Here is a 12,527-nt window from a genome sequence, read left to right as displayed (position 1 = left end):
TTTAATTACGTTTATTACCTCGGTTATCTAAACTGAAGTGCTCGGATTGCAAGGTGTAATAAAACACAAAGGATCCCCTCATTCTAGAATTCATTGCATTGTTAAACGTGAAGTGTTTGTGCGTCTTGCATAAAAAAATCTGGGGGAGCAGGGATACATCGGTTTATTCCTATGCCGCCTCTTCCGGAAATGGCTGCACCAAGCCTTTCAGACGCTGTATTTATGATGCAGATAGAATGAGTAACTGATCTGTTACCCAGCTGCACGGCATCTTCCGATTTCTGAACTACGTGGGCCACCATTTGCCTGTGGGAGAACGTAGCGATGTAGATCTCTGTGCATTTGGATTTAATGAGGATAGCAGGCTTCTAGGGTTTGGTAAGGTGTGATTTCTATTTGAATGTTTTTCCCATAGGCTGTGCATGTTTGTTAAATTTAGCAGATTAGTACCGTTGAAAGAGGAGAACCTATCAGAACAGAATCCCTAGCCAGAGGGAGTGATGTGTAGTGGCTAGTGCAGGGGACGCTCAGAGCTATACTTACTTCTATACTTACCCCTGCCACTGACTCATTCTGTGTCTTGGAGTAAATTGTGTCCCCTCTCTTTGCCTCAGTTTCCTCATCTATCAGTAGGGGATAATACTTCTCAGAAACAAACTAGGGAAATGCAACCTAGATGGAGCTACTATAAGGTGGGTGCAGAATTGGTTGGAAAACTGTTCCCAGAGAGTAGTTATCAGTGGTTCACAATCATGCTGGAAGGGCATAACGAGTGGGGGCCCGCAGGGATCAGTTCTGGGTCTGGTTCTGTTAAATATTTTTATCAGTGATTTAGATAATGGCATACAGAGTACACTTATAAAGTTTGCCGCCGATACCAAGCTGGGGAGGGATTGCAAGCACTTTGGAGGATAGGAATAAAATTCAAAATGATCTGGAGAAATGGTCTGAAGTAAATAGGATGAAATTCAATCAGGACAAATGCAGAGTACTCCATTTAGGAAGGAACAATCCGTTGTACACATACAAAATGGGCAATGACTGCCTAGGAAGGAGTACTGGGGAAAGGGATCTGGGGGTCAGAGTGGATCACAAGCTAAATATGAGTCAACAGTGTAACACTGTTGCAAAAAAAAAGAACATCATTCTGGGATGTATTAGCAGGGGTGTTGTAAGCAAGACACAAATAATTCTTCCGCTCTACTCCACGCTGATTAGGCCTCAACTGGAGTATTGTGTCCAGTTCTGGGCGCCACATGTCAGGAAAGATGTGGGCAAATTGGAGAAAGCCCAGAGAAGAGAAACACAAATGATGAAAGCAGCAAAGAGTCCTGTGGCACCTTATAGACTAACAGACATATAGGAGCATGACTAACAGACGTATAGGAGACTCCTATACATCTGTTAGTCTATAAGGTGCCACAGGACTCTTTGCTGCTTTTACAGATCCAGAGGCTACCCCTCTGATACAAATGATGAAAGGTCTAGAAAACATGACCTATGCGGGAAGATTGAAAAAATTGGGTTTGTTTAGTCTGGAGAAGAGAAGACTGAGAGGGGACATGAGAACTGTTTTCAAGTACATAAAAGGTTGTTACAAGGAGGCGGGAGAAAAATTTTTCTTAACCTCTTAGGATTGGACAAGAAGCAATGGGCTTAAATTGCATCAAGGGCGGTTTAGGTTGCACATTAGGAAAAGCTTCCTAACTGTCAGGGTGGTTAAGCACTGGAATAAATTGTCTAGGGAGGTTGCGGAATCTCCATCACTGGGGATTTTTAAGAGCAGGTTGGACAAACACCTGTCAGGGATGGTCTAGATAATACTTAGTCCTGCCATGAAGGCAGGGGACTGGACTAGATGACCCCTCGAGGTCCCTTCCAGTCCTATGATTCTATGAGTCCCTGTCTCACGGGGCTGTTGTGGAGCTTAATGTTTGGGGAAGTGCTTTGAGATCCTCAGATGAAAGGATCGGCATGTTCCGCTCCTCAGCTTCCACTCTGTATTTCAGGAGCACGATCGTGGTTTGCTGTGAGACACGCAGGAGCTGGTGGGGCGATCTCCAGTGAGCTTGGCTCCCGTCCACTGGCAAAGAGTTTGTCGGCAGACCAACGACCTTGGTCACCCGGGAAGATGAGAAGACATATGGTCTGGTACCTGTTGGTCCTGTTGGCGGCCGCCACAACGGGCTACCCCTCTCGACGATCCGCCGTGGACTTGGACGCGACCCCAAGGACGACGATCGCCTATAAGGGTAAGGAAGCTCGGTTTTACCCCTGCCCCGGAGAGAGCAGCCGGACACTGTGCGTCATTGGTGCACGTTGCCTGCATGGCCGGGCGGATGTGAAGGCCGCCTGGCTACGGGGAGTGGAAGGTCCTGGGCAGAGGTCCTTAGATCTGTGCTTAGCTCCTGCAGTGAGCACTGTGCAAAGCCCCAGGATGCACAAAAAATGGGGTCTGGTGTGTAACAGCCAGTGCTCTGAGCTCGCGGTGTGCCCCCTCCTCCTCTCTCCGATGGCTCCCTGGGGATGAGGCCGATGATTTCCCCCTCGCCTCTGGTCCCCTTGTGTTTCGGCTGTGAGAGACGGATGGGGCGTGGGGGAAGGAGGGAACCTGCTCGGAGAGCCATCAGCCTGCCCTGCATGCTGTCTGGGAGCTGCTGCCGATTGCTACGTGCCAGATCGGAGCCGTCAGCACAACAGCATCTGCATGTCCAATGACATCAGCGTCTCCGCTTTCCCAGGCTCCTGCGGCACAAGGACATATGGCCGCAGCTCCTCGAGCACAGAGGCTCTTTGGCGAGGCCGCCTGTTCCTGGCTGCCTGTGCTCAGCCCCCGGATGCTAGAGCTTCCCAGAGCAATTGCATTAGACTGACCTTCCCTGTGACATCCCTACCTGCTTCCTTCCCGGGGGCTTGAAGGGAGGATTTTGTCCCCTCTGCAGAGGGGGGCCAGCCTGGGGTCCACACACCACCCCACATAAACCCCAATTCAGCTCATAAGGTGGTGCCTAAGCCTTGTCCTGGCCCCTCTGCCTAGGGGTGAATTCCGCCTGTGGTGGGCTGGAGGGTGGTCAGATAGGTTGTTCCAGGCCTGCCATGCCATGGCTTTCTTGGTGGGACTGGTTTATCCAGCCTCCTGCGTCATCTTCCCCGGCCCATGGACTGACTCCTGGTTGCACTGTCGGAAAGGAGTGGGAGTCTTACAATTGTCTTTGATGGACAGAAGGAAGCTTGGCCTTTGCCCTGCGGGCTGGCTTGGTGACATCTCACCTGAGATGCTGCTAAATACTTCAAGACAGTTTGGAAGTGAAGCCAAGGAAAGAGCCTCTACCTGACAGGGATGATGAGAGGGCCGATTAATTAACTAACGGTTGCACAGTGTTCGCTTAAAGGCTGATGGAGCAAGGAGAATTCAGTTCTCATGGAAAAATGAAACCTTCATGTAACTGCAGCAATTTCTTTGCAATGGCAAAAGCGTTGGCTGAAATATCGCTGCAGAATGCTCAGGAGAAGCCGAGAACTTGGTTAAAAGTTCACATTTGAGATGAGTAGATGTCCCATGAGCGCCGTGAGGGCTAGCGGGTTTAGCTTAGGGCTCGGAGCCAGGAGGTTGGTCCCAGCTTCTTCACACATCTACCGCTGAGGGTATGACTGCTTTGAAAACCAGAGAGCTCTTTATAAACCCTTAGCCACGAAGCAGTTCGGTGTCATTGCTCCATTTTACATAAGAACGGCCATACTGGGTCAGACCAAAGGTCCATCTAGCCCAGTATCCTGTCTTCCGACAGCGGCCAATGCCAGGTGCCCCAGAGGGAATGAACAGAACAGGTCATCATCCAGTGATCCATCCCTGGATGGCTAATAGCCATTGATGGACCCATCCTCCATGAACTTAGCTCGTTCTTTTTTTAACCCAGTCATAGTTTTGGCCTCACAACATCCCTTGGCAACGAGTTCCACAGGTTGACTGGACATTGTGTGAAGAAATACTTTGTTTGTTTGTTTTAAACTTGTTGCCTGTTAGTTTTATTGGGTGATACCTCGTTTGTGTGTGTTATGTGAAGGGGTAAATAACACTTCCTTATTTACTTTCTCCACACCAGTCATGATTTTATAGACCTCTGTCATATTCTCCCTTGGTCATTTCTTTTCCAAGCTGAACAGTCAGTCTTTTTAATCTCTCCTAATATAGAAGCTGTTCCATCCCCCAGTCGTTTCTGTTGCCATTCTCTGTACCTTTTCCAATTCTCTCATACCTTTTTTGAGATGGGGCGACCATATCTGCACGCAGTATTCAAGATGTGGGCGTACCAGAGGCAATATGATATTTTCTGTCTTATTATCTATCCCTTTCTTAATGATTCCCAACGTTCGGTTTGCTTTTTTGACTGCCGCTGCACATTGAGTGGATGATTTCAGAGAACTACCCACAATGCCTCCAAGATCTCTCTCTTGAGTGGTAACAGCTAATTTAGATCCCATCATTTTATATGTATAGTTGGGATTATGTTTTCCATTGTGCATTACTTTGCATTTATCAACATTGAATTTCATCTGCCATTTTGTTACCCTGTTTTGTGAGGTCCCTTTGTAACTCTTCCCAGTCAACTTTGGACTTAACTATTTTGAGTAATTTTGTATCGTCTGCAAACTTTGCCACTTCATGGTTTACCGCTTTTTCCAGATCATTTATGAACATGTTGAACAGCATTGGTCCCAGTACAGATCCCTGGGGGACCGCGCTATTTACCTCTCTCCATTCTGAAAAGTGACCATTTATTCTTACCTTTGTCTCCTGTCTTTTAACTAGTTACCGATCCATGAGAGGACCTTCCCTCTTATCCCATGACAGCTGACTTTGCTTAAGAGCCTTTGGTGAGGGACCTTATCAAAGGCTTTCTGAAAATCTAAGTCTACTATATCCACTGGATCCCCCTTGTCCACATGCTTGTCGACCCCCTCAAAGAATTCCAATAGATTGGTGAGGCGTGAGTTCCCTTTACAAAAGCTGTGTAGGCTCTTCCCCAGCATATTGTGTTCATCTCTGTGTGTAGGAATTCTGTTCTTTATTATAGTTTCAACCAATTTGCCTGGTACTGAAGTTAGGCTCGCTGGCCTGTAATTGCCAGGATCGCCTCTGGAGCCTTTTTTAAAAATCGGTGTTACATTAGCTACCCTCCAGTTATCTGATACAGAGGCTGATTTAAGCGATAGGTTACATACCCCTGTCAGTAGTTCTGCAAGTTCATATTCGAGTTCCTTCAGACCTCGGGGGTGAATCCCATCTGGTCCTGGTGACGTAAATTACACAGTAATACCAGTTTGTTCCAAAATCTCCTTTGTTGACACCTCAATCTGGGACAGGTGTTCAGATTTGTCATCAAAAAAGAAGGGCTCAGGTACGGGAATCTCGCTCCTATCCTCAGCCGTCAAGACCGATGCAGAGAATTCATTTAGCTTCTCTGCAACGGCCTTGTCTTCCCTGAGTGCTTCTTGGGCAGCCCGATTATGCAGTGGGCCTAATGATTGTTTGGCAGGCTTCTTGCTTCAGATGTACTTTAAAAAATGTCAAGTATCAGAGGGGTAGCCGTGTTAGTCTGGATCTGTAAAAAGCAACAGAGAGTCCTGTGGCACCTTTAAGACTAACAGATCTGTTAGTCTTAAAGGTGCCACAGGACTCTCTGTTGCTTTTTAAAAAATGTGCTGTTAGTTGTGCTAGTTGCTCTTCTGTTCTTTTTGGGCCTGCCTAATTATGCTTTTACACTTGACTTGCCAGAGTTTAGGGTCCTTTCCGTTCTCCTCAGTAGGATTTGGCTTCCCGTTTTGATTTGGCTTCCCGTTTTTTTGCCTCTTACCGCCTCTTTTACCCTCTTTAGCTATGGGGGCAGTTTTTTGGCCCTCTCACCATTTTTTGGTTTTCTTCAGGGAAGCCTCTGTTATGGCGGTGTTTTAAACGTTGCCAGAAGTTTATTGATGAGGAAATTGAGGCACAGAGAGGGGAAAGGAATAGCCCAAGATGGTATCAGAGCCTAAGCCACTACACCCTAAAATCCTTCGCCTCTTCCTGCAGGAGGGGAAGGTGCGGGTGGGGGAGGGCTCCCTTCTGGTGCTGCTGTTAAGAAAAGAAAATCGGAATGCATTATCTCTTACCAAGGCTTCAGCCAAAGTGGGCTGGGCTGCGCCCTGCAGGCGCACGTTGTTCGCTAGATGATGGCGGGGCACGAGAACGTGCAGGGGTGAAGAATAAGTTCTGTGCCTGCTCAGTGGGTATCGGTGGAGCTTTCGAGCAGAGCCTGAACGAGCTCCCTCCCCCTTAGGACATCTGTGCGCTTTGCCTGCCTGACAGCTGGCGCGACTCGGGGGGAGATAACACTTCACTGCTGCACGCAGAAGAGTCCTTCCTGGCCAAAGCCCAGGACATCCAGGAGAGCTGGTGAAAAGCCCACGCACCCCAAAGAGTGAGAAACCTGGGGGCTACCTGCAGTCCTACCTTTGAAAAGAAATCCTAGGAAATGAAATGCCAAAAACTTTGCTAAGATGGCCCAGGTCGGGTTGCCGGGTGACCGGTTTTCGACTGGAAAGTCCGGACGAAATGGGGACCTGACAATGTCCAGTCAGATCTTCTGACCGGGCACCCAAAGTCTGGTTACTGTGGGCAGGGGAGGCACCCAGCTGTCACCTGCGCCATCCCCTACTCAGCTGGGGCTGCCTCCATCTGCGTTAGTTACCTGCAGCTCCCAGCCCCGGCTCTGCGGGCGAGTCCCTCCCAACCTGGGGTGGGGTGACGGTGGAGGGAAAGCAGCAAGCAATGGGGGGAGGGGAAAGAGGAGCGAATGGGGGGTGGGGCCTTGGGGAAAGAGGCGGGGCAGGGATGGGGCCTCGGGAAAGCAGGGCCTCGGGGAAGAGGCGGGGGAAGGGAGGGGCCTATTGGGAAGGGGCGGGGCAGGCAGGTTCCATAGGCGCTGACTTCCCCTCTGCCTGGTGGGTGCTCAGCCCCGCCCCTGCACCGCCCTCGCCCCGCCCTCATTCCACCCCTTCCCCAAAGTCCCCGCCTTTTCCCACCCCAACCCTGCCCCCTTTCTGCCCCCATTCCACCCCTTCCCCCAAGTCCCCGCCCCTGCCCTTCCTCTTCTCCGCCTCCTCCCCTGAGTGCGCCGCATCCCCGCTCCTCCCCCCACATCCCGGAAAGTCCTAAGCGCCGCCAAACAGCTGTTAGGCGGCGGGACACGCTGGGAAGGAGGGGGAGGAGCGGGGACGCGGCACGCTGGGGGAGCTTGGCTGCCGGTGGGTGCGGAGCACCCGCTCATTTTTCCCCGTGGGTGCTCCAGCCCCAGAGCACCCACGGAGTCGGCGCCTATGGCAGGTTCTGGCATTCCTGCTTGGAGTGTCCAGTTTTTCAATATTACAAAGTTGGCAACCCTAGGCCCAGGGTCCAACAGCAGCACTGACTCTGGCCCCGCTGCGCCCAGCTGCCGCGTAGACATATCCATAGAGGCCCTGAACTGACGGGCCTGTGTCTCTTGCCCCTGGCAGTAGAGGCGCATGCTTCGCCGCGCGGAATCAGCTGGCGACGTCGTTAAAAGTGGTGGCCCAAGGTCGCCTGTGTGTTGTTTCTGTTTCTTTCCAGCTAGCTGAGCGTTAGTATGTTCCTCGCTAATCTAGGCTGCTGAGTTGATTCTCCTCTCTAGCAGCTGGGAGAGCGTCTCTCCATGGCACCGAGACAGTGCAGGCGCGTCACACACATAGATTGGCAATTAATAGTGTTTGAATGGAGCTCTGGAGGCTTTTCAACTAAGCCCAGCACACCAGGTGATTAAAATCCACTTAGCGCGGGCCTGTCAGCCCAGCAGAGCCCGGGTCGTGCTTTCATGGTCAGGGCACAAGCTTGCAGCTGTGGGCAGTGCTTGGGATTCGCCGGGGCTCTCTGGAGCTGTGGGGGGGGTTCCTGCCTGTGTGTGTTGTGTTCACAGGTAGCATTGGGCAGTATAGCCTAGTGGGGAGGGCACCGCGATTCAGGAGACCTGGGTATTATTCCTGGCTCTGCCATTGGCCTGCTGGGTAATTGCTGGCAAATCACTGCACTGCTCTCTGCCTCGGTTTCCCCATCTGTGAAATGGGGATAATGCTCCCGCCCTCCTTTGTAAAGCGCTGTGAGATCTGAAGAGGGACAGCGCTATAAGAGCTAGGAATTCTTATTATTAGACAGTCCCCTCCATCGCCTAGGCTTTGAGCAGATGGGCGAGTGTGGGCACGAATTGGCGAGCGGATTCTGGGGTGCTCGCCTCACGTCTGAAAGTTTGTTCCAAGCGTCCCTGCTCTGTTCGAATTGTTCGTCTCTCTATGTGGCTCTCAGTCCACCCCGCCCTCCCAGTGAGGTTTTCCTCAGGCTGTCTTAGGGTGACCAGATGTCCCAATTTTATAGGGATATCCCAGATATTTGGGGCTTTTTCTTATATAGGTGCCTATTACCCCCCACCCCCATCCCGATTTTTCACACTTTCTATCCGGTCACCCTAGGCTGTCTAGAGATCTCTGTACCTGCCACAACCCCAGAGCAATTGACAAAACAAGGACATTTCCTTCCCAGGGAAGTGTGTGGGGGTGCGTGTGTTTTGGGGTCACTTTTTATTGCAGTAGCCTCTAGAGGCCCCACCGGCGCGTACAGACCAGAATCCGGATATTCCTGGAGCCCCTTTGCCAGTTGGCTTTAAGACAAGGGGAGGGGATGTGACTTGCCCACTCAGGATCACGCAGCAGGTCAGTAGCAAAGCTGGGACTGGAATTCAGGTCTCGGTGCAGTGGCCTAGCCACTAGGCTGCACTGCCTCTCACTGCTCTAGCGTGGCCCTTCCGTTTTGGGCTGTATTTGGCACGCCATGAAATGCAGAACCCGTGGTAGTGGCTGGAGCTAATCGCAGCACAAGCTGCCAAGCACCGCCGGCGCGATCAGAATTCCAGGCCGGTTGAACACGGCCCTTCGGTTTGGTTTGAATAGGCTTTGACCTGGGCCAGCAGGGGAAGAAGTGTTTCATGGTGCAGGTGACTGCACCCCTCCCCGCCCAAGGGATGGAGCAGATAGCTTAGTGGAACCTCTGTCCACAGAGGTCACTGTGTCCCCCAGAATGTCACGTCTTATCCGTGTGAAGCACTTCTCTGGGTGTCCCCAGACCGCTGTGAGCGAGGGGACAAAGGGCTCTGGCTGCGCACAGGAGCCACGCAGGGGTGGGGGAGGAAAGTGGTGGTTTGTTCCCACACCATGAGACTGCACCTAGATCTTCCTGCCCCGGCCATTCGCCTCCTCCCCTGCATGCTCTCCCCAGCAGCGAAACAGAGACAAACAACAGTAACACTGACACTTCGGCGCTGTGTGCTGACACCTCGTCTCACTGTACCAGCCGGTGCTGCATGTCCCTGCTTCCGTTCCCATTTTTGAAGGCTTTTTTGTGTGTGTGACCTGAGCGCTGGAGACAAGACGTTAACTTCCAAAATAAAAGACTGGCTTGGTGAACCGCTGAGGACGGAGCCAGTCCAGTCCCTAGATGTGTGTGTGAGATTCCTCCCACACACACCCTGTGTGCGCCTTTGCAGGCACACACAGGGGTGGGGGAAGAGACTAAGGGAGGTGCTAAAATATTCTTCACACTTCTTCAGAACATTCAGCGTCTTAAGATGCAAATCTGCAAACCACGGGTGTGTGTCCCTGTGTCAATCGACGGCCTGAGAATAGCGGTGCTTGTACAGAACATGTATCTGCAGAATATAAACAGCTGGAGATCACACTCCCCAGAAACTGCTTGTGTTGGGATGTTTTGATCTCCCTGTCTCTGCCCTCTCTTTCTGACAGCTGCAGGGGCCACACGGAGAGGGGAACAGTGCGGGGCAGGGCTGAAGCCACCTCATCTTACATGATTTGGTTCCATCCCTGGTGATCTTTGGAATCCCAGAACCACTCCCCGAATCGGAGCACCATGGCTCCACACTGGCTTGGTGGCGTTTCATGGCGGGATCCTGGTGGGCAGCTTTGTACCGGGGCGGCTCCTTACCCCCATACAGGGACCTGGCTAGATGTTGGAATAGCCCATTACTGTGGATTTGTGCATTCATGGCCTCTTGGCCACCCAGGCATCTTCACACCGTCTGGAATCTGCATAATCTCTCTTGAAACAGAAGTCCTGGGGATCGGGGACGTGGTCACTGGGGAGGAGAGAAATCCAGACCCGTATTGGTCCGTCTGGGGTTTTTCTCTGTAGTGCGTGTGGAGTGAGTACTTCCTTCCGTGCCCTCTGGGTGCGGGGAACCCGAGATCAGGGCAGAGGGGTGGCTCCTGAAGGAGCTGAGTCGTCAGGCAGGAGCACGGGGACCATTCCAGGAGCACTGTGGGTGCGGCCCACACCACAGCGAAATGCACCGTGCGTCACGAGGGAGCTGAGCCTGCTCTCTAGGCTTGGGAATGGTGTAACGAGGGCCTTGAAACAATAACGGGGCCCCGACTCATCTTGGCGTGCTTCCTCTCGTCTCACGACTCTCTCTTTTGGTGCTAGGGCTTCTCTCCTCCATCTTGTTTGTTCTTCTAAGGTTCCCGGGAATCCACCTTCTCCACCAGGAGGGATCCCCCGGGGCTAGTCAGACCTCTGCTCTCCCTGCTTTTCAGTTTCCTTCTCCTTGCAGCTTCTGGATGCTCGTGTGACAGCCGTGCGCGCCCGTTGGGAATCTTCCGCCGCAGGCCCAGGCCCCAACGCGGTGTCGCTGCTGGACGGGGCCAGCTCTCCCCAGGCACCGCCAGCGTTCCTGCTGCTTGACTGTTGAAGTGAATTCTGTAACCGCACACAGAGCATAGCGTCTCACACGCGCTGAGTTGAGCAGCAGTATCCCATCGGGGAGACGGGCCAAGGGAGGCACAGAGGCGGGGCGTGACTCGAAGTTCACCCAGCGTGGCTGTAAGAGCCGGGACTAGCGCTCCGCTCTGATTCCTAGCCCTGCCTCCCAAGGAGCTGTGTGATGAGCGCTTGGTGCCCACACCTGCCCTCCAGGATCTCCCCGCCGAGGCGGCTTTCCCCCCGCGCTCCCGGCTGGGAGCAGGAAGGCACGAAGCCCTGGGGGGGCAGCTGGCCTCCCAGCAAGGAGCCGAGCAGAGACCTCCGGCTCTCAGCCCCCCGCACTGCCCCTCTTCAGTGGGTGGAAGCGCTGCTGGTGTGGACAGAAGGAGGGTAATGTGGCCATCAGCCACCGAAATAATTACTGCGGCGGCTGTTAATCGACCTAACATCGCTTGTAGTGTAGACGTGCCCTGTGACACATAAGGAGTTGCAAGAGACCATTCAGAGGGAAGTGGGCAGATAACCCTTCTGCCGCCACGGGACAAAGGAGAGTTAGTGAGTTATGGGTTGTTGTGATGAGCCAGGAAACCAGTGTCTCCACTGAGTCCATGGCTTCTGGGGCCTGGCAGAGTTACAAAATTCCATCGACCCAGCCATGGCGCTCAGGGGGTTGAAAATCCACCCCCCTGAGCGAAGCAGTTAAGCCGACCTAAGTCCCCGTCCGGACAGCACTAGGTTGACAGAAGAGTTCTTCCGTCGCCCTGGCTCCCTCCTCTCGGGGAGGTGGATGACCTAGGCTGCTGGGAGACCCCCCGTTCCCCTCACAACCCCGTTGGCATAGGGAGTGTCTCCACTCAGCACCGCAGCTGGGCCGCTGTCGCGTTTGAAGTGTGGATGAGGCCTGAGCTCCCCGGCTGGTCTTTAGAAGGTGCTGCGCGGGTTTCCTTTGAGGAGGAGGATGGAGAGGTTGGAGAAAGGGTGTGAAAAGTTACAGTTGCCCTCGTTCAGGTAAAACCAGTGTACGTGTTTCTTGAGGGTCAGGGGCTTCTGCACCCCACCCCCTTCCTGCCTCCCTGAAGGTTTTGCCCCACTTCCTCCCTCCGGGGACGGCTCCATCTCGTAGCCACCAGCTTTCTCGACCCGGCTCTTCGGCGCTGGCCCTTGATGCTCACCAGCATCATCTGAAGCCCCTGTGCTGAGGGTTGAACGTGGCAGTCTCTAAAAACAGCCCCACAGCTCCCCCCTGGGCTGGCTCCCGTCACCTCTGCACTCTAGAGCAGCTGAACGGGCTTGTTTCAGGCGGGAAGCCCAAGGGGAGGTTGGCAGCTGCAGTCGGAGGGGAAGTGGCTTTCCAGCCCTGTGTTCGGCCAGGAGTCCCCCTGTGACGCAGCTATGTGTGTTAACAAGCCATGACCCCATCAGGCAGCCTCCCCTGGGGACCAGGAAATACTGGTCTAGACGAAACATCTGGACGCCGCGGCTGGTGCTGCAGATGTGACCAACTTTACGTAAAGTATCCTGTGTTAAACGCAGAGGGGGTCGAGTCATAAATTCTGGTCCGGGAGACGCTGGGATAAATCCAGAGTAAATGAATTGAAGTCAGAATTGAGCAATGCTGCGGTAAATTTGTAACAGATCAGAATCTGGGTTATGGGCGGGGAGGGGCTACGTGCGCCTCAGGCACTGGAAATATAGCTGCCGTAGCACGGAT

At 53.0% G+C, this 12,527-nt stretch overlaps 1 protein-coding gene across 1 annotated transcript in view; it reads left to right on the top strand.

The window, feature by feature from the left end:
- Nucleotides 1–2,131: 2,131 nt before the first annotated feature.
- The window catches only part of SEMA4G (semaphorin 4G), a 49,210-nt gene continuing 38,814 nt past the window's right edge, over nucleotides 2,132–12,527 (top strand). Inside the window, exon 1 of the mRNA XM_065408422.1 lies at nucleotides 2,132–2,252. Coding sequence (XP_065264494.1) covers nucleotides 2,132–2,252 — 121 coding nt within the window. The remainder of the gene's footprint in view (nucleotides 2,253–12,527) is intronic.

The sequence above is a fragment of the Emys orbicularis genome, chromosome 7 (genome assembly GCF_028017835.1).
Source record: "Emys orbicularis isolate rEmyOrb1 chromosome 7, rEmyOrb1.hap1, whole genome shotgun sequence".
In the NCBI taxonomy this organism is placed as follows: domain Eukaryota; kingdom Metazoa; phylum Chordata; order Testudines; family Emydidae; genus Emys; species Emys orbicularis.
The sequence above is the reverse complement of the archived record's forward strand: the minus strand, read 5'-3'. Positions and strand labels throughout refer to the sequence as shown.